This window comes from Marmota marmota, unplaced genomic scaffold (assembly GCF_001458135.2).
Source record: "Marmota marmota marmota unplaced genomic scaffold, marMar, whole genome shotgun sequence".
NCBI lineage: Eukaryota > Metazoa > Chordata > Mammalia > Rodentia > Sciuridae > Marmota > Marmota marmota.
Window position 1 is genome coordinate 9,692,747 of NW_025999945.1, and position 20,976 is coordinate 9,713,722.

The 20,976-nt window shown below is 42.2% G+C and overlaps 1 protein-coding gene across 5 annotated transcripts in view; it reads right to left on the reverse strand.

Moving 5' to 3' along the window:
- The window catches only part of Myof (myoferlin), a 148,681-nt gene that overhangs the window by 97,058 nt on the left and 30,647 nt on the right, over window positions 1-20,976 (reverse strand). For all 5 annotated transcript variants that reach the window (XM_048801765.1, XM_048801763.1, XM_048801762.1 and 2 more), the window contains exons 4-5: window positions 10,681-10,789; window positions 7,853-7,940 (exon numbers count right to left, since the gene is read on the reverse strand). In XM_048801765.1, coding sequence (XP_048657722.1) covers window positions 7,853-7,940; window positions 10,681-10,789 — 197 coding nt within the window. The remainder of the gene's footprint in view (window positions 1-7,852; window positions 7,941-10,680; window positions 10,790-20,976) is intronic.

A 20,976-nucleotide genomic window follows, 5' to 3' on the forward strand; every position in this document is an offset into this window, starting at 1 on the left:
TTAATTCCTGAACCGCTTTCTGCTCTGGGATTCAACCCACTGGAACAAAGCCAGACATCTGGAACAAAGCCTGGCATCTGGAATGAGGTAACCACCATGGGAACTTCCATCATCTCATCTGCTTACATGAACTTTGGCTTTCCTCAGACCATTTTAGTAGAATCTTAGAACATCAGGGCTGGAGGAGACCCTGCTTGTCATTTAACCCAATCTTCTGATGTTGTAACTAAGGAATTTGAGGCTCAGAGAGGTTAAGTGACAGCCTGACAGTGGGACCAAGCCTCAAACTCAGATCTGCTGGCTCACTATGGTTCAGGGTCCTTACAGTCCCTCTCTAGCTGTGACAAGGTCTCCACATTCCCTTGTACAAATGCCAGCCTGCCTCCCCCAGAATCATGATGTCACTGGGTCACACTCTGTCCTCTTCCTGAATGTCAGTAACCCCCATGTGACCTTTACTTAATTACAAGTAATACTTCACTTAACATTTAAGAAGTCTCTCCATCACAACTCCAGCAACTTAACAAAACACATCTTCATAATTCCTGAGATATTCTGTACTCTTTTCAAAAGTTCTACAGCAACATTCTGGAAAGCCATCCCTATGTGAAGTCACTTGTGTCAGTGACACTTTGTTTGCCCACTCAGTGCTGAAGAGTTGGCAGCCCTAGGACACCTTATGTTATCGTCATGCTTGCCCTTGGTGCCCCCAATCATGCCTTTCCCAATGGATGTCAACTTCTCTCCCTCTTCCTGGATCTCATGTTCTTCACCTCTAGCACTTCTCCTATCAAGCAGAAGAGAATGAGCTATCCGTCCCTCAGATGTCACCAGATCTGCAGGCCATCCCTTTTTTTTATTCCATCTCCCCCATCTGTCAATACCTTGCCAGGGAAGGGAACCTGTTAGAGGTTCCCAGTGAAGCCATCTCTTAGGATGACAGCTGGAGGTCTGTTTGCCTAGTCACCACAGGCTTCCTCCTGGCCTGGAGTACGGAACCTCCACCCCTACCAGCAAACCCCTTTATCCAAACACCTATTCCTTTCCAATCCTAAATAGAGAGGCCTTTCTAGAATATTTTCTGTTTGGTTTTGTTTCATCTGTTTTGCAAGAGTTCTAGAGGGAATGCCTTTCTCTGCCTGTGATATCAGTTTTCCTTCTCATGCTCAGGTCTTATTGGGTGGTGGTACTGGTCAATGCAGAATTTTTACTACATTGAACAATGCATAATCAAGTCACTATAAACTAGAACAAAGGGCTGGTATAACATGATCTTCAGTGTAAGTTGAAAAATATAACACAGAATGAGAAAGAGTTTGTTTTGAAGGGAGAAAGCATGTAATGTTTTGGAGATAGCATGCTGACTTATCTGGAATGTGGAATTATAACTTTTGAGGGTTTCTAAAATGTTAGAAGTTATATAAATTAATGTGTCTTGTTGTAAGCAATTCATTTTTTCTCCTCACTCCAATTATTGGGCAAATAGCTCCAGATGTGCCCCAAGAATCTTCTGGCATGGTTCTAATATTTAGACCATGCAAAGGTACCACAGAATAGCCTCTAAAATGCAATGATATAAACACAGGCTTGTAGGGCTACCCTGGAAGCATCTGCCTTTGATGAAGAAAAACTGTGAGCCAGTCTAGGGAACGTTGCCCCATGAGCTCTGTTTGAAATACAATGTAAACCAGGTTAAACACAAATAAATTGCTCTGTCTTCTTTGGAGGAATTTATTATATTCAGCTCTGACTATCATTACTTATGTTCATATCTTTTGACTACAAGCTTCTTGGTGGCCAAACAATGCCATTCTCACCTCTGCTTGTGGCATAAACAGGTGTCAGTGTTTTCTGATCTGGATCAAATGTAGTTTCAAGCAAAAGAATTTTGTTCATGGAAAGAAATAAATTTGAAGCAAAGAAGTCTGGCTATGAATGAATTTTTACATTCCTAGAGTTGGACAAAGCACAAATTTAACAGATGGTTCTTCAAAAATAGACATGAGGTTTTAAAAATAGTTCATTCTGGCTACAGGAAGGTAGGCTCCAGTCAAGCTGATTGATAGATGATGAGTCAAGTCACCATGGTAACAGGTTCTCAGCTGGCCAAATCTTTATTCTGGATCAGCCCACCCCTCTGTCTTGGCAGCAGTCTCCAAGCTAGTCAAGGAAAGGGACATCTTTGACATCACACACTTTCAGTCAACTCCCAGTGGCCCAGAAGCTGTACCTTCAAGTCATCTTGACATAAGGACTCCAAGAAAGCATTCCTTAAATAAGCCCGCAAGGGGTTCGATTCCTTCCTTAGTCTATGGTCATAATCGGTTTCTTTAACTTGCAGTGGTCAGTTTTCCAGAAAATCTTTACTTCTGTATTCTGTTATTAATATTTTACATTTCTCTTTTGCAGGAGTAACTTTGTAAATGGTGGTATTTAAAATCAACACCAGGTAGTTTTCGACAGTGGTCATCTCAGGAGGATGGAATTGTGAGAAATTTCCTGTTCTGTGTCTTACAGTGTCTTTTCTGTGTTACTTACATTTTTAATGAGCAGATACTTCTTTTGTATTCAAATAATGATAAACAAGTAAAATTTCAAAAATCTGAAGATAGAGAAAATAGACACTTCTTTAATATAAAGTAGTTAAATTTCTTTCTTTCTTTCTTTCTTTCTTTCTTTCTTTCTTTCTTTCTTCCTTTCTTTCTTTCAAGAGTCTATCAAAGGGTAAAAAACTAATATGGGTCAGTTGTCCTGTTTATGGCATCAAGGCATGCAATAGCAAGAGGTATGGTTTTCTTGCTTTACTTCTGTTTCATGCTTCTTGGTTTTATCTTCCCCTATGTTGTTTTCTTCTTTCTTTTCTCCCTTCCCTTTGTCTTCTCTTAGTATAGAACTCAAAGAAAATTTCTCTTAGCCTGAACATAAAGCCCACATTCTGAGTGCCACCCTTGACCCAGCCTTGGTAAATGTTCTTTTTATAGAAACAACAGCACTTCCAGATCAAAGAACCTTGTTTGTTTTTTTAAATAAAGAAATTTCAGTTTGTCCTCTTAACACTTAAACAATCAAATTGCTCTGCAGAGCTAGCTGGCTCATTTGCAGCAACGCTTTTTGACAGCCAAATGCAAGAAACCCCAGTGAGGGATCATTTCCATGTCTGTCCAGTGGTATCAGGGATTCCGAGAGCTTCTAAGGAAGACCTTAGGTGCCTTGGCCCAGCGGCCTGTTACTGAGCCAGCCAGGGGTCAGCTTCCAGGGTGTGGGCAGACTTTCTCAGTCCACAGGGCTGCTAGGATGTTAGGAGTCCAAGCTGACATTATGCCAAGCTGTGAGGAGGAGGAGTCTCAGGGAAAGGGAGCCTTGGGTGAAGAGAGCCTCAGGCAAAGAGAGCCTCCGGTGACAAGGATTTCTCTGCAATGGGGTTAAAAGTTCAAGAGTTGCTGCTTTGCTCATATCTAAGAAGGCAGAAATTTGCTCCAGGGAAATCTTATGTTTGTGGCACTTGCGTTTCTGGGTTTGGGCTCTTTTGAGTTAATCTGAGAAGACAGGATCTCTCTCCCTGTAGTTTAAACAAACTGCTTGTTCTCAAAAAAACTTTCTGCTCCACTGGGACAAAACATTTTTTTTAAAAAAATATTTTTACAGTGAAAACATTTGATCATCTCAATCTGACTCTGGGCCAAACAAAGTAATTATTTTCTAGAAGCTCTGCTTTGCAGAGGAAATAATTTGGATGTCATACAAACTATGTTACCCAGCTGAGCTATGATTATAAGTCATCCACAATTGTTTTTGTAATAATAGCAACAATAATAATAGTAGCTACCATCAGTGCAGCCATTATTGTGTTTAATCCTCATATCTTTATAATTCACACCTTCTATAATTCTTGCTTTACAATAAGTAAAGTTGAGATTCAGAGAAGTTAAGGGACTTACCCAGGTTTCATGTCAAATTAACAATGGACACAGAATCCAGCCAAGGCCAGGCTGACCTCAAAGCCCTTCCTTTTATGGGAGATGTTTTATCTCCAAGATAAACAAAGAGTCTTGTCATGAAATCTGACTCAAAGTGCCTGGGGCAGGAGCTGTGTCCTAAAGCATTTGTTACCCCCTGCACTTCCCCACAGAGCAATAGCATTCAAGAAACCCAGAAATCTTTTTTTTTTTTTTTAATCCACATATATTAATAAGGTATGGCACCAAGCTCTGAAAGTCTGCTCTTTTATTGAAAGGCCTGGCTGAAACGATAGCACCAAGGAACCCATTTAACATTTTGGCTCTTAAAATGAAATAGACATAATGAAAGTAATCTTTTATCTGCCAGTGTACTAGGTTGAATACTATTCCCCTTGCCTCCAAATTCATACCCACCCAGAAACTCAGAATATGATGAATTATTCTGAAAAAGGCTTCTTAGATGAGGTCATACTAGGTTAAGGTGGGCCCTAATCTAGTGACTATTGTAAAGTAAATTTTCTCTTTTCCATCAATGTTAAACCTGTAGACTGAGTTTCCTAATATGTAGCAAAAATGTGTTTGCTGTAATCTGAAACCTAAATTTCACTGCGTGTAGTTTGATGGAGCTATTTTTAAATTACAAAACTATGTGGTTGAAGTTGTGAGGAATAGAAAATCTGATGGTTCATTTTCAAAATCTAGTATTCAGCCTTAATTGGATCAGATGTGGCCCTCCCCTTTGCCCACCCTAATTCTAAAATTAGCTAATCCCGTAGATTGTAACCCCAACTCTTCCTATCCAGAGAGAGGGGCAGTACCTCGTCAAGGATAAATGTTGTCGGACCGCCCACCCAGTCGAGCTAGCTTAATCAGATACCCTGAAGCATATCCTTTGGGCCGAATAAAGGTTTGCCTTGCCCATCCACATTTGAGCATGTTTGATTTCTTGCAGCACCTCTTATTTCTAATAAAATGTAGTCATTTTGAGTGGCTCCTTTGTCCTCAGTCTTCCAATCATAATGCCTACATGCACTAGGTGATACAATCATAACTATAGCCCTTCCCTTTACCCTCCCCAATTTTAAACTAGTCAATTGTATAGATTGATACCCAGAACTCTTCCAAGCCGAGCAAGGGGCAGTGCTGCATAAGAGATTAAAAATAAATATTAAAAAAAAAAAACCTGGGCAGATGTCCCACCCAGTATGCTTGCTTGCCAGATTTTTTTGGTAGCACACTCTTCTGCAGAGGTAAAATTTTGCCTCGCTGAGTACCTCTTTAGTATGTGTCCGATTTCTTGCAGCACCCAGATATTTCTAACAGTGTTGTCCTTGTAAGAAGTGGGAAATTTGCACCCTGACACAGGCAGAGAGAACAGCAGAGAGGCAGAGATTGGAGGGACACATTTTTAAACTAAAAAACATCAAGGATTGATAACAACCACCAGAAGGTAGAACAGAGGCTTGGAACAGATTTTCTGTCAGTCTCTGGATAGAACCAGTCCTACAGAAACCTTTCTTTCAGACTTCTACTCTTCAGAACTGAGGGAGAACACATCTACATTCTTTAAACTATCAGTTTGTGGTATTTGTTACAGCAGCCAGAGGAAACTAAGACACAGGGTCCAGCGTAAAATTTTCCTAATCAGAGGCTACTTCAGGTAGCCCACCCACGGGGCTGCTTCAAGAGGGCCAGAAAGTGCCTACTTTTTCCCAGGCAGATGCAAATGTTGGTGACAACAATCATCAGCAGATAAGGTGGGAAGGAAAAGGGTGGGGCCATTCAGTTCCACACCTGAGGGTGTGCTGGACAGTCTTGGACTGTCTCAGGTGCTTTATTTGGTCATTCCTGCTATGGACATAGAGAAGTAACAGACATTCTTGAGTCACTACATGGCTCTTGAAGGTTAGAGAGTCCAGGGACCAAGTGACATATTCAAGGTGCCACTAGGCAGAAGGCAACATGTGGAGTGTGTTGCTGATATACTGGGGTCTTGTCAGTCCTGATCTACACCAAGGAGGAGGAGGTCAGCTAACCCTCGCTGGAAACTACTTACTCAAGAAATAGACTGAAACATTAGTAGTGGATGCTCAAGCAGGGACAGCAGTTGAGTTGAGGCTGAGATAGGATAAGAAGTCAGGCAAGAAAGGGGCAGAGAGGCCAAAGGGCACAAAGGACAGGTGCTTTCAACTGGGGAGACCATCAGGTGGCCAGAGAGCAGAGCTCAGAAGCAAGGGAAACAAGAACACAGGAGAAGGAACAAGTACCAGAGCTTCCTCCTAAAGGAGGACTTCAAGTTGAGTGTGTTGGAATAAAGTGTCCCTCCTTCCTGGGGCATATGCCAAGGCTGGGGTAGCTGAACAGGAATTTGGTAACACATCTCAGGACAGAAGTTGACACTTTTTGCATCACATCATCACACTAGAAAAATACTAAAGGAGGTCAAGTCAGCTTTGTGAAAGATTGTCTTTTTTTTTTTTTTTTTTTTTTGGTGCAGTACTAGAGATGGTGTAGTGGCACCCCCTCCTACACAGGAAAATCTTAATTAAACTTCTCCAGAAATCTTCACCATAATTGATCTTAGGACTATCAGTATAAGAATCTCTACTAAGGAGTTCAATGTACTTAAACTTCTTATTTCCTGTTACTCTATCTTACTTGACTTGGAAGAGATCAGCACCCTAGGAGCTGAACACCCCTTACTAGTTTTTCACACAAATTTATGGACTACTTTATGTAAATAACAACATATATAATAGGTTTTAGAAGTGTGCTTGCAAATGCAAAGTATGATAAGAAAACCAGATTCTTTTAACTAGGCCTTTGGCCTTGGACTGGAGCTTCACAGAGATGTTTACTTTCAAAGATAAGAGAAGAAGTTACTAATTGGGCTCCTCTGTAACAACTGCCAGGGGGAAGAAAGAACAGGGAGAAGAAGCTCCCCTCTTCTCAGGTGTTGTCCTTGAAGGGTTAACTTGCCCAGAACAGAGAAAGAAAAAGCTTTTGTGTGAACTTCTGCAGACTGTGAACCTCTGAGCCCCTCTCCTTACACGCTGAATATAAAGTTCTGAAACTGCCTGAATTTGGGGTTCAGGGGGATTGATGGATTACAGCAAAAGCATTGTCCTATGAACCTGGCTAGAGCCAAATAAACCTGTTTTCTGTTCCTATTTGGTGTCTTTCTTTGTCTGTCCCTTGCAACAATGGAGCTCAGGGTCTCCTTTGTTAGGCAAGCTACAATTCGGGGCCATGAAATATTGCCATGTAGACCCCCTCCCTCCAATTGAGGACTAAATCCCTCCCCTGATAGCCTCACACAACCCCACCCTGAGTGGGATCTCTTGACTCCAAAGGACTGACAACCCATGTCAGAGATCAAGGAGGATAAGAGGTGGGTTGTTCTGAAGGGAAGCAATTAACTAGAGGATCAAGGGCTGTTTGAGGGTGGGAGGGGGATCAGGGCTAAGGGAGCAGAGAAAGAGGCCCCAGTCCAAGGGCACTGACCATGAGATTGGTCTTTGAGAGCATAGTCCAGTGGTCACACTTTTGGGAAGGCAAGAAGACAGACAGAAGAGAGCAGAGAGGTCACTCCAGGAACCCCACAAGCTGGAACACTCTCTGGAGTGTTTACATTTCAAAGATAAGAGGAAACACCATGCTTGGGACATGGTTTTGCAGTCCAGGTGTGTGCTGGGCGGGTCTGACAAGAGGTTGTTTACATAGACTCTTTCACCTTTCCCCTCTGCCTTGAAGGGTAATTCTTAAATACTTGTAATGTCCCAATTCAGGCAGCTCCACCTGCCTTACAGCTGCAGACTTTCTCCAGGGCCCCTCATGGTGTGTGTTAGCAGATTCCTTTTGGGGTGACCTGGCCTTTGGAAGGATCAGCTTACCTCCTGTGCCTGGCATGCTGGTTCCACTTGGGTCATTTGGATGTGGAGCTGAAGGTGGCTCATAGCCGATCACCAAGTCAATGGTGGCCTGCATAGAAACAATTCATCACAGAATCAGTGCAGAGCATCGGAATGTTACTGATTCAATGCCAGTTGGTCCAGCAGGAGTAAAACTCTAAGAAGGGATGAGCAGGGAAGTAGGAAAGCCAGACAAGATAGGGAGAACAAGGACATCATGTGCAGGACTATTTCTATTTTCCCACACGTGAGCCAAGGTGGGATGGGAAAGGAGCTACCTTGTTACAGTTGCCAAGTGTGTCATCCCTAAGAGGCTGGAATCGAGTTGTAACAAGCAAGTGTTACAACTAGGCTCCATCCTAGAGTGGAGGTGGCCTCTGCTTACAGAGCTCCAATTGGAGACGCTCATTTTTAAAGGCTAATTCGTTTGTTGCTAGTTAACTTATATGAGTATTAATTGCTGAGATTTATTTTCAGATTTTTGTCTAATAAAGAATTTTAAGGGTCCAATAAAAATGCATATTATAATGTGATTCATAAAATAGGATAAAAAAGGGAAGTCTAGTCTGAGTAGAGGAAGCAAGTATGCCGATTATAAAGTTCAACGTAATTGCCAGCCTTCTCACTTAAACCATGATCCCAAAATCCTAAGCAAGTAGGAAAACAACATTTTATGTAACTTTCATTACCAGAAAGAAGGAAATATATTAGATCCATACAGGAGATAAAGTTATTCCTGCTTATAAAAAATCTCAGAAAAAATTTTCACATGGGATATTATTTTAAGATACAGTTAATTTACTTTTATATTTCATGGACCTATAAAATTTCCAAAAAAAAAAAAAAAAAAAAGTATCTTAGGGGAAATCAACACAGGCTTGCTAATTTTTATTTGGCCAAACATGTGCCCACAACTAGCATTTACTATCACAGTCATTTCATAAAAGAAAGGCATTTTAATCCCAAAACAGGGAAAAACAAACCTCAGAATAAAGGAAGTTCTTTGCAAATAACGATGATGTGTGCATGTTCGTGAACACACAAAGACACACAAACACACATACACACACATGCTTGTACACATGCATGCATACATACATTGCATTGCTCTTATTTTTTCCTTGGACGGCTCATCAGTGAATATTCCTTCATGGATAAGATCACGGATGGACTGACTTAGAACTACTGATCTAGAGAGTCACGCAGGGTGCACACGCCTGTAATGTTAGGGGCTCTGGAGGCTGAGGCAGGAGGATTGCAAGTTCAAAGCCAGCCTCAGCAACTTAAGGAGTCCATAAAGCAACTCAGTGAGACCCTGTCTCTAAATAAAAGTTTAAAAAAGGCTGAGGATGTGGCTCAGTGGTTAAACACCACTGGGTTCAATCCCTGGTACCAACAAAACAAAACAAAACAAAAGAACTACTAATCTTGGAGATACTGGAGTTTAAAAATATGCATGTCCACAGCCCCATAGCAAATAAAGAATCATCAGAAGCTGGATGCAGGGCTGCCTGTAATCCTGTAGTTCGGGAAGTTGAGGCTTCACTAGTCTGATGCCAGCCTGGCAAGACCCTGTCTCAAAATAAAATCAAAAGGTGGGGGAGATAGCTTAGTGCATGCATGTAGCTCTGGTTTCAACCCCAGTAACCTGGACGGGGGCAGGGAGAGGGGATCGTAAGAGCAGCATCTTATGCTATTACCAAGACAAGGCCACAGCACGAACACAAACATGGAGGGGCTCAGTTGCTAAACTTAGTCTAAAGAATCAAAACCCAGAAGATCACATGGGTGGCTCATCTGCTGGCTCAGTTGTTTTCCTGCTGTGGTCCATTTAGCCTTTGGATGCCCAGATGTGCTCTAAGGACCTCAACAGGGTTAGGGGATCTCAGGGGCAGAGCTCTAGGCCTTCACATTCCCTACTCCATTCAATCACAGCAATTCTGCCATTTTTCTACATGTGCTTTCTTCCACACTTTAAGAAATGAAAAGAAGTCAGGAAGATCACTGGCAACCATCTTTCCTTAATATCATTTCTCTCAGCTAGGTTTGGGGTAGTTAGATGTCAGATGACACTTTGAATTTATGTTTCATGATCAGAATACTGATTCATAGAAAACTGGTCATTTTGGAGACCAGATCAGCACAATTGACACTCTCATGGATGTTGAGAAGCCTAACCTGTATTCTTGTTTAGAGATACCCTCTCTTGGTATATATACATTTTTCCATTTGCCCAGGCTTTCAAGCAAAATAAATTCATTGGGAAATGAAACAGTTAGAGGTGATGGGCTGAGTGTGGTAGCTCTATGAGCACTTGTTAGTAAACCACATGAAGCTGATTTTTAAAAAAACATTTTTGAATTCTGACTGGACATCAGGCTATATGTACCTATTTAGAGAGGCTGTGATCAGAAAACAAACTTTATTATTGCTACCCAAACAATAATACAGATCATGATATTTCAAGGTAATACGCACAAACTACACTCCTTTTGGGGACTGTCTGATACACAGAGCTATGCCACACAAATACTAATGTCCACATGGATAAGCACAAAGCCAAACCCAGAGAGGTCCCTTTCACTCTACAGAATTCTGTTATGGAAAATCAAATCTCAAGTTTGCTACTTCTGTGACTGAAAATAGAGGACAAGGCCATTTGAGGTGGTATGTGAATGAACCCATTTACCTCAAAAACAGATTTCTGCTTTTACTGTAGTGAGCTAATTGTCAACCCATGTTTTTTTTCTGAATGAACTTTTGCTTAACCATCTCACATGGATACCTTTCAACAAAAGGGAAATGCTCACCCCGGTGTCTTGTCCCTTTTCGTTTAGCAGGGAAATGAGCTTGTAGGGCAGTGATCTGCTTTGGTCTCCAGAGAGGTCCTTCAGGGAGACGGTAGCTGTGCCAATTAATCTGCAGGGAAAACAAACAAACAAAAAAAGCAGGCAGTGGTGTAAGTAGGGGTCTGGCATCCATTGGATCATGGGACCCCTCCCCAGCTCCCTGCTATTCATTGTTACCATTTAAATCAACTCATAATGAGATGTGGGCCAGGGTATTTCTGCAGTAAACATGACATATCTGCCACCACTCCTCCATAACAACTAGTCAGTTCCAGAGTCTAACTATAATGCCTATGAAATCCCAATAGTCACAACCAATGTAGATGGACCATCAGGAAAGACCAATAGAGCCAGAGAGAACAGCAGGACAAAACTCAGTAAAAGAGGAAGGTATTCTTCTGTAATAGGAATTTAAAAGGACTCACAGAACTTTGCCCACTATGAAAATGTACGGTTCTCCCCACCCATCCCACCCCATAGACCTTCAGAATGTTTACTTTGAGAAAAGGTTGGTGGATTACTGATGGGGATAACTTGCTACCCCAGAGTAGATGAATACTGGAGTAGCAATCCAATTTGGATGTGTGCACCATTCTCTCTGCCTGGGTTGAACCAAGTCTCTACTCCTCGCCCACCTATCTCCATGGTACATATTGCAACAGAAGCACACTGTGTCCCTCTCCCTGGAGTGAAGCTCCCTGGAGGCTCTGATTGTTCCTGTTTTGTCTGCTACTCTAACCCAATTACCTGGGACGTGGTAGGTACTTTAAAGATATTTACAGGATGAAGGAAAAAATAATAATTAAAGAATATCTGACACCGTTTTTATAGTAAGGCACATGACTGAAAAATGTATAGAACACATCGCCAGAGAGATGGTCAACCATACAATCATAAACCATGGAAAATAGTATGTAATGGGGAGGATGTAACCTGAAACGGGAATGAAAGTAGGAGAGTTGAAGAAGTTCACTTTGTGGAAGGCAGTCAGAAAGGCAAGGGAGCCCAGGGGTATGCTTTCATCTCAGTGTGGACACTGAGAAAGGAAAAAGGAATAGTAAGAATGTCTTCATGTTGCTTAGACCTTGCTACCTTTGCAACCACTTACACTAATACATAGCAAATGAGATAGAACAGAAAACTTTTAGCATTGAAATAGAAAATGAACATCGAGCCCTTAAAGTGATAGAAGAGATTCTCCATATTAAAAAAAAAAATCCAGGGTGAGGGAATTATATTTGAGTATTTTTATGTAACTCTAGGCTTTGGGGCAAAACTAATAATCAGGAAAGTTTCATTTTGTGGAGAAATAACTTATCTTAAAATTTGTACAGTTTCTTTAAAAATCAGGAAGTGAAAGTTGATATCAACATGGGCACCTAATTTTTGAAGTGACAAATATATATCCATTTTCTTCTCTCCAACTCAGACCTCAAAAGAAGGTCTAGGTTGTAGAACTGGGGTCTGTCACCCAATCACATACATCAGTGACTCCACAATATTCAGTGACCTCACTTTCTCTGAAGAGATTTATTTTATTGCACAAACCAGGAAATTGCTACAGAGCTGTTTCACTCCATTTACCCAGTGGTTATGGTTTCTTGGAAGAGGGCATGTTCTCATACAGAGAACTACAACTGTGACAGATTCTCATCTGATAAGCACAGTCTGTGGTTAGCAACAGAAAAGAAAAAAATTTGTCTCCAGAGAAATAAAAGTGAATTATTCATTCTTTTCAAGTCAATACAGAAATTAAATCTGCCAGGCAATTTTGAGAATTGATGGCAATTTTACAGAGTATTTTTTAGATGAGTCTATTCATTTGGTATATTGTTTAGAGTATTTTTTCTCCTTGGCTACTCCACAAAGTGTTCCTCCAACACAAGGTGAGAGCCATAATATATCTCTCTCTTGGCCCCACAGAGAGCTAGGATTGCTGTCTATGCTTTCAGAATACCTCTATGGTGTTAGAATAGAACAGTCAGCTTTGAGGACATAGCTCAGCGGTGGAACACTTGCCTAGCAGGAACGAGGCCCTGAGTTGAATTGCCAGCACCACAAAAATAAAATAAAATAAAATAGAGCCATGGGGTTGGCTAATTTAGTTTTAAAGAAGAAGGAAGTGTGAAAAATATATGTTTTAAAAGGTCACCTGGCTGTTGTCAAATGTCTCAATGAGATGCTCGCCTTGAAAGACACGGAAACAAACATGACTTTATTCCTCTCATTTGCATGATTCATAGCCTAACTCTGATCAAGATAATGACATTGCACAGTTGAACATGTACTGATTTGCTTTTGCTAAACTCAAAAGGACCTAACTCTCTAAATCAGCAGCAAACAAATCTTAGCACAAACCACACAGCATGCTGAAAGAAAAGAGGCTTGGCCTGGGATTCAACCAGCTTATTATTATTATTATTATTATTATTATTATTATTATTATTATTAATGAATGGCTCTTTTTGTTTTTTTAAATACCATTTTTTATTGTTGTTGTTTATTTTGTATGTGGGGATGGGAATTGAACTCAGGGCCTCACGCATGCTAGGCAGGTGCTTTACCATTGAGCTATTTCCCCAGCCTCTGGACCAGCATTTTCAACCTTGGCACTGCTGACATTTTGAACCCATTAATTTTTTAAATTTTTATATATTTATTTTTTTTGGTGGTGAGGAGCTGTCCTGTGCTTTGCAGGTGTTCAGCAGCACCCCTGGCCTCTACCCACTAGAAGCCCATAGTGCCCCCCACCCAGCTGTGACCAACAACTAGCACATTGCTAGTTGTTCCCTGGAGGATAAAACTGCCCCAGGTCAAGAACAATTCCTGCTTTAGCTCTAACTTTCTGAGTTCCAGTTTTCTCTGAGGCCTGCCTAAGTGACTCATCCCTTTGAGCCCACTTCATTATTGGCAGACAAGTGGGTGGAAGTAAATAATTTTCAGCTCTAAAAGTTCTTTATCTTGAAGTTCTTCCTGTCTAATTTACGGGAAGGGATCCTCCTAAAATGTGTTTGGCAACCCGAAATGATAAGCAGGGTTTCTGCCTTCAAGAATATTGGCCTATAAAGTTGTAGACCAAAACTAGATCACATAGGGTGTCAGGGGAAAAGGTTAGGCCAATAATAGAAATGTGGAACACACTCAGCGTTATGTAAGACAATAGGGAATGGTGGGGCTTGTGGTTAACCAGAGAGAAGAAGCTTACCTAAAACACAGAGCCTTACTGCTGATCATTTATGATCCTGAATGGTTTCATAATCTTCAATCTGACTCAACCAGTATATTCTGCTTTTGCTTTCCCATGAGACAGTAGCAACAGATCACTGACCAGGAATGGGGTAAAGTAAAAAAGAAGCCAATTATAAAGTTTAACCTCAATTCCTTCATTTAGAAGCCTTCGGTCCCATTCTAAAAAGCTGTGATTTTCATCATAAAATTCTGATGCTTTTGTTGGTGGGCAACATGTAAAAGAAACTACATCTTTTTCTCCCCGAAGTAAAGAAGGTGTGTTTAGATGGAAGCTTTAAAAAACTACAGTCCCAGAGACATTGTCACAGCTAGGCTGGTTGAGGAAAAAATGCCAACAGTTACAACTTCTAAGAACTTTAACTGTAAATCAAAGGAACCATTCCCTATGGGCAAGCCCCAGCCCTGCAGGAACTCCCAGGCATGCCTGGCTGGGCCAATTTGCTGTGTTGCCTGGATACAGATTATTGTGAAAAACTGGGAATGATGACTTGGCCTCCTCCATGGAGGACTGGAACAGCTCAGTCCGACCACAGCCAATTTCCTTAAAAGGAGGTGACACTGAACCCGGAACCTTCTTTCTTTCATATTACTACTGCTATGAATAGGCCAAAATGATGGTGCGACAGTAGTGGGGAAATTGCCTTGTATTTCATGGAAAAAATCAGTCTCCCACCAAAACAGGCAGATCAGGGCTCAACAGGAAACTGCAGTGAAAGGCCCTTCAGCTCCCCTGCTTTACTTGTGGAATTAATAAGTTGCACATGTATTTTAAAATGAAGAAAAACCCCAGTCATGCTCCTTTTTCTTTCAGTCCATAAATGTCATATGATGTGGAGTTGGGTTTCTATGTGGCATGGAACTAATCCCGAGCAATGGGAGCAACGACTTGACAATCCTAACTTAGATATTGGGATTGGGAGAATAAAAGAGCTTAATGGTAAGCCAGTCAACGTAGTTGTGCAAGTGCTGGTTAAGAACCTCCTTAAATATTTTGTTTATCTTAAAATAGACAAAGTGTAGTTTGTTTGAAAAAAAAAAAAAAAAAAAAGAGGAATGGAGAATGTTCTCCCTTTAGCACTGGCGCAAACATGGAGAGCCACATGCCTCTGAGGTGAGTCAGGCCTCCTCTGGCTGGTTGTTAAGCAGGGGAGCTCTCATATACCAAGACTTCTCTGCAGCCGGGACTCAGCCCACATGGATTAATTACTGCAGGAGGGTTTACTGGAAATTCCTTCACAAAGAAAAGGAAAAATACGTTGGAGGCTGGGAAATAAACCACACATTGTGCTGTTTCTGCCTCTGGGGACAGTAGCAGAGTGTCATCTTGCTGTCCTCTGGGAAGCTGAACTCCGACAAAAAAAGTTCCCAAGCTGCCCCCAGGTCCCTTGTGGAGAAACTGAAGACACCGACCTCCCATCCTTTGAAGCACTGGGCTCTTGACAGGGCAGGCCTTGTCATTTTGCCCAGGCCTGTAGGGCCCGGAGGCTCTAAGGCTAGGCCTCCAACTCCCTTCCCCATACTTATCCCCGCCCTGAGCCAGTGTCCCAAGCCAATAGGTAGGAGAGCCAAGCACACCCCTTATTGTGAACTAAACTAGTAGGAAAGGCAGGGAGGGGCACATTCTTTGCTTGGCCAGACCTCAGTCAGCCTCTGGAACCTTCTCTTGTGTACTTTCTTATAAAGTGCCATTTCAGTAAAAAACAAAAAACAAAAAACAAAAAAACCCTGCTAAGTCAGTTTAGCAACTCCATATCTGATCAGATTCCTCATCTTCCACCATCTCCCACATGACATCTGATCACCCAGGCCTGCCTTCAGCAAGAATCCTGTTAGGTTGGTTTAGCCAGAATCCCCCTTATCCCTGATATTTCCTCTTAGAACTTTTCCATCCCCTGTTTCCTACCCTGTTCCTTGTCCATGCTGTCTGTGGAGTGGAGCCCAGTCTCTCTCTCTCCTCTCTCTTCTCTCTCTCTCTCTTTCTCTCTCTATCTCTCTCTCTCTCTCTGACTGTGGCGATGGTCCTGATTTTCCTTACTATGCTTTAACAAGTGTCACTGAATAACTTTTTCTTTAACAGAGCCAGGGCAGCAGAGAACACTGCAAGAATTCCTTGTCAAGGCAAAATCCCATCTAAGAGCATCTGCCTATGCCTGCCATCCGCTTACCTCCCAGTCCCCCATCCCAACCTTGTCAGCTTCTGGATTATCTCCTGAGCTATTTCTCAGAATGTGTCTCCCCTGGAGCTCCCTGCATCAACATCACCTGGGCGTTTGTAGATTCCCAAGACCCTGAGTCAGACTTTTTCCCTAGATAATTCTTATAAGTCTGAGAAACAATGAGCTAGACCAGTAACCTTCAATGGGAGCCTGAGGAAGGAGGAGGGTGAGTGCAGGGGTGGGGGTAGAGAAAACAACTGGCAAAACAGGACCAGGGGACAGGGGGGCATGCGGAGTTCTGAAAACATCCAACGTGACAGTGCAGATTCTCACTGGGTTGCAGGCCTGCTGAGTAGAGTTGATGGAGTTTTGTTTACTGCAGTTTGTTCAGTTCAGTGATTGGCTTTCTATGCACAGTTCTCCAATGAGAAGCCCTTCCCCCCATACCAGAATTGTCAGAGAACTTGGAGGATTTTTTCCCGTTGTTCAAAAGCAAGCATGGGGGCTGGGGTTGTGGCTCAGTGGCAGAGCGCTTGCCTTGCACATGTGAGGCACTGGGTTCAATTCTCAGCACCACAAAAAAATAAACAAAATAAAGGTATTGTGCCCATGTATAACTAAAAATTTTAAAAGATTAAAAAAAAAAAAAAAGCAAGCATGGTGTTTAGAGAATAGAGGAGCACTGGTCCTCAAAAGTGTTCCCAAACCTGGCTGTGCACAAGTCTCCTCTATACTTTCAACAAACTCCATTTCCTGGTTGTAAAAGCACTGACCCAGCACAAAGGCCATGGCTGCATGGCAGTAGCGGCTCTCCTTTTCCCTGCCTCTCCTGCCACAAGTCGCATCTCTTTAACAAGGGGAAAGTGCTGAGTGGGAGCACAGGTCTCCTCACCAAATAGCTCCCAGTCAGCAAGGTATCCAGGTGGGTGTCCGTTAGCTGGTGGCTGCAAGGAGCAGACTGACCAGCCTAATGCCTGGGAGCTTAAAGACACTCAGTATCACTATTGAACCCAGGGGTGCTTTTACCACCAAGTTACGACCCCAGCCCTTTTTACTTTTTATTTTGAGACAGGGTCTCACTAAGCTGCTGAGGCTGGCCAAGAGTTTACCATGCTCCTGCCTCAGCCTCCTGAGTGGCTGGGATTACCGGAGAGCGCCACCACACCTGGTTCAGTATTTTGTAAATAAAAGGACTAGGCCCTGCTAATTTTGCTATTTCCGTCTGGCCAATTCCCCTGTTCAGTCAGGCTCAGTGTTCTCAATCCATGCTTGCCCGCCCGGAGGGGTCAGTCCAGCTCCCTCAACCATTACAATCACAGTCATAGCTTTTCCTTCATTGGAGCATTTATTGATCCATTCATGCCCCTGAGCCTTCTGAGGTAAGGGGGCAACACAGCATAGTGATTCTGGGTGTGGAGGTAGGCAGACCTGACCAGCTCCAGCTCGTCCTTGTGCTCTGTGGGCTGTGGACCTGTTAACTTGATTGAGCCACCATTTCCTTGTCTGCAAATGGTGATAGTGACAGCTTCTACTTGATGGCACCAATATAAGGGTTAAAAAGATGATGTGACAAGTGTTTAACACCCACCTTTTATTATTTCTTCCGACATCATTCTAGAAAAGCCATTTTTTTAAAAGCATAGAAGGATGTGGCTCAGAGTAGTACTTGCAGAAAAAGCGGATCTAAACCCAGGCCTAGCCCCAATCACGGGGGAGTGGGGGGCTCATCACACAGGAGGCGGGCGAGTATGAATGAACACACAAGAACCCTTTGTAACCGCCCACATCTATTTCTGTACAAGCACCTGTCAAGTTATTAGGACCAGCCCTTTCTCTTACCCATAACAGATAGCCCCAGCCCTACACATGGGCCACCGGTACCACAAATCTGTCTGGGAGGTAACTTTTATTTCCCTCATAGTTAGACAGAGGCAAAAATTTCAGCAGCAGCTGAAAATTCATGAAATCCAATTTACTGGAATCTGAATAAAGTTTTTCAAGTCATATGTCTCATAAAATGTTTCATTATAGAAGAATCATCCTTATATAATATACAACCCAACCGAGGAGCTGGGTTGTAGCTCAGTGGTGGAGCACTTGCCTTGCATATGTGAGGCACTGGGTTTGATCCTCAGCACCACATAGAAATAAGTGATAAAATAAAGATATTGTGTCCATCTACAACTAAAAACAATTTTTAAAAAACTATCTAATAGCATACATTCACCTTACCCTGTCATTTTCTTTCTTTGTACTCTGCTTTATTTTCTTTCTACCACTTATCACCATCTGATATTATTTTAGATGTGTAGTTATGCCAAATAGATATTAGTTCCATGAAAGACACAGGGCTCCCCCAATGAGTTCTCAAAGCCATTCATGAGCCAGAATAGGCATTAGTAAATATTTATAGAGTGAATAAATGAATTGTACATCATTGAAGACGTCCAATGACCTTGCAAGTTATAAAAGCTTTCTCTCCTAGAGGCTACAGATATATAGCTCAGTGATAGATCACTTGCCTAGCATGTGAAAGGCCCTGGGTTCAGTCAGTACTACAAAAAATAAAACAAAAAAACTTATGTAGCTTGCTGTGATGGCACATGCCTGTAATCCCAGGGACTCAGGAGGCTGAGGCAGGAAGGTGGGAAATTCAAAGCCAGCTTCAGGGAGGCCCTAAGCAGCTTAGGGAGACCCTGTCTCAAAATAAAAATAAATCAATAAAAAGGGCAAGAGATGTGACTCAATAGTTAAGTGCCCCTAGGTTCAATCCCCCATAACTGACAAAACAAAGCTTCCTCAATGCAAAGAGAATTACAGGTCTTATCATTATGAAATAAATTCCTTTCTCTTTCCCTGGGCATCTTTTTCTGGGTATGTGGTCTCCATCACTCACGAGAGTGTAACAGATGCCCCAGAACCTCAGCTACTTAATTAGGCTCCCCAGGTACTGCAGTACAACCTCTCCAGCCTCCAGAGATGGCCAGCCCTAACCAGCCATGATCTTTTCATAGTTTTGTTGCTCTGCTGCAAATATGGAATGAAAAAGAAATCAGAAGAAGTGAGAATTCTGCCGCACAGTAACATCTGCTTCTGATTCAGATTTGTACACAGCCTGAGAGCTACTCCAGTCAGAAAAGCAGCTGTGGCTCACCACACCCCGCAGAGGAAAGGGACACCTAAATAAACCCCACTGTCACGTGGACTCATGGCCAGGTCAGGAATGAGTCTCAGAACTAGGAGGAATAATAGCAATAAAAGTTGGAAGACAAGATCTATGGCATAGCAGCAAATGGAAATTTACAAGTAATACCACACTTCACCCCAGCAAGCTAATTTCATTCTCAACCACACTCTGTGTTTTCTATAATTAAAAAAAAAAAAAAGAAGAAGAAGAAGAAAAAGAAAATGAAAGAAAAACCTTGGCCCAAGGAGTTATCACATTTCACAATCTAATTTTTCCCTTTTTCACTTTCTATTTTATAGCCCCCTAATTGCTACATATGTCTCTGTGTGTACGTGTTTATTATACATTCTGGTATTCTAGTCTTCAACCTTAACACACACACACACACACACACACACACACGAAAGGAGAACATAGTTTATGTTCTCACCACCCAGAGTGGAAAAACCTTGTCATTCATGGAGAAGGATTTTACCTGGAGGGTTTGGGCTTTGTGTATGATGATTTGAATATACATTAATTCCTTGATCTCTCCCTTATATAGCTGAGTGGCCTTGTCCCATTTGGCAAACCTCTCTTAGCCACGTTTTTCTCATCTATAAGTTGGGGATACGACTGTCTGACTGAGTGTTGTCATAAAGATTAAATGTGGTTATGTGTAGAATAGTTTTAGCATAATCGCTCGTACTTAGTAAACCCACAAAACATTTGCTATTATGTTTTCATCAGGAAATTGAAATGTTTCCTTAATTATATCAGATGGGCTTTTACATCTAGCTTTTATTGAGGAAGTATTATAGTCCCCATTATAAAGATGAAGAAACTTGCCAAGACTCACCCAGCCAGTAAGTAGCAGAACCAACATCCCACCTAATCTCAAGATCAACAGGTGGACCCTTGCCCACACCTCTTATGCAGAACTTAGATAATTTTCCTTGTAGATATATTTTTAAGGTTTGTGTTATCTCCTTCTTACATACAATATACCAGATGTCATGCACAGTGTCTTAGACTCAGATGTTGTTGTTGACTTCTCTGCATGTGTGTGGGTGCCTGGGATGATGGTTTTGCATGCACAAGCACAAACATGTGGTGGGAAGGAATACTAGAAATGCAAACTCTTAGAGAGCTAATTATGGTTATTTTATCTCAGACATTGTAATTTTCATCTCCATCAGTTCAATTTAGAACTTTCCTATATCTTCCTTGCTCATGCTCAAGCCCTTGAATCTGTGGAATGTAATACACAGCCTCTTCACTCTCCCACGCCTACTAATGTTATCTTCTGTGCCATTTCAGGGATTTTTTTTTCCTCCATATTACTGAGATAAAATCCTTCTCCATGAATGACAAGGTTTTTCCACTCTGGGTGGTAAGAACATAAACTACTTCCAGTCCTGTGCGAGTCCCAAGGACTATGCCTCTTGGCAGGTAGCTCTTTCCCCTGTATCAATAGCTTCCTCACTGATCAGCCCTCAGCTGAAGAGTCAAGGGGGACTCTCTGCCAATCTCTGGGGAGCTCTGCCTCTGTCTCTCTCTCTCTGTTGCTTTGTGTCTCTCTGGATGTCTCTGTCCCTCTGTCCCCCTCTCTCTGGGTAGCTCTCTCCTCTTGGTCCTTGAGCCACCTGGGCATCTCTAGTCCCCCACCCCCCCACCCCCATCTCT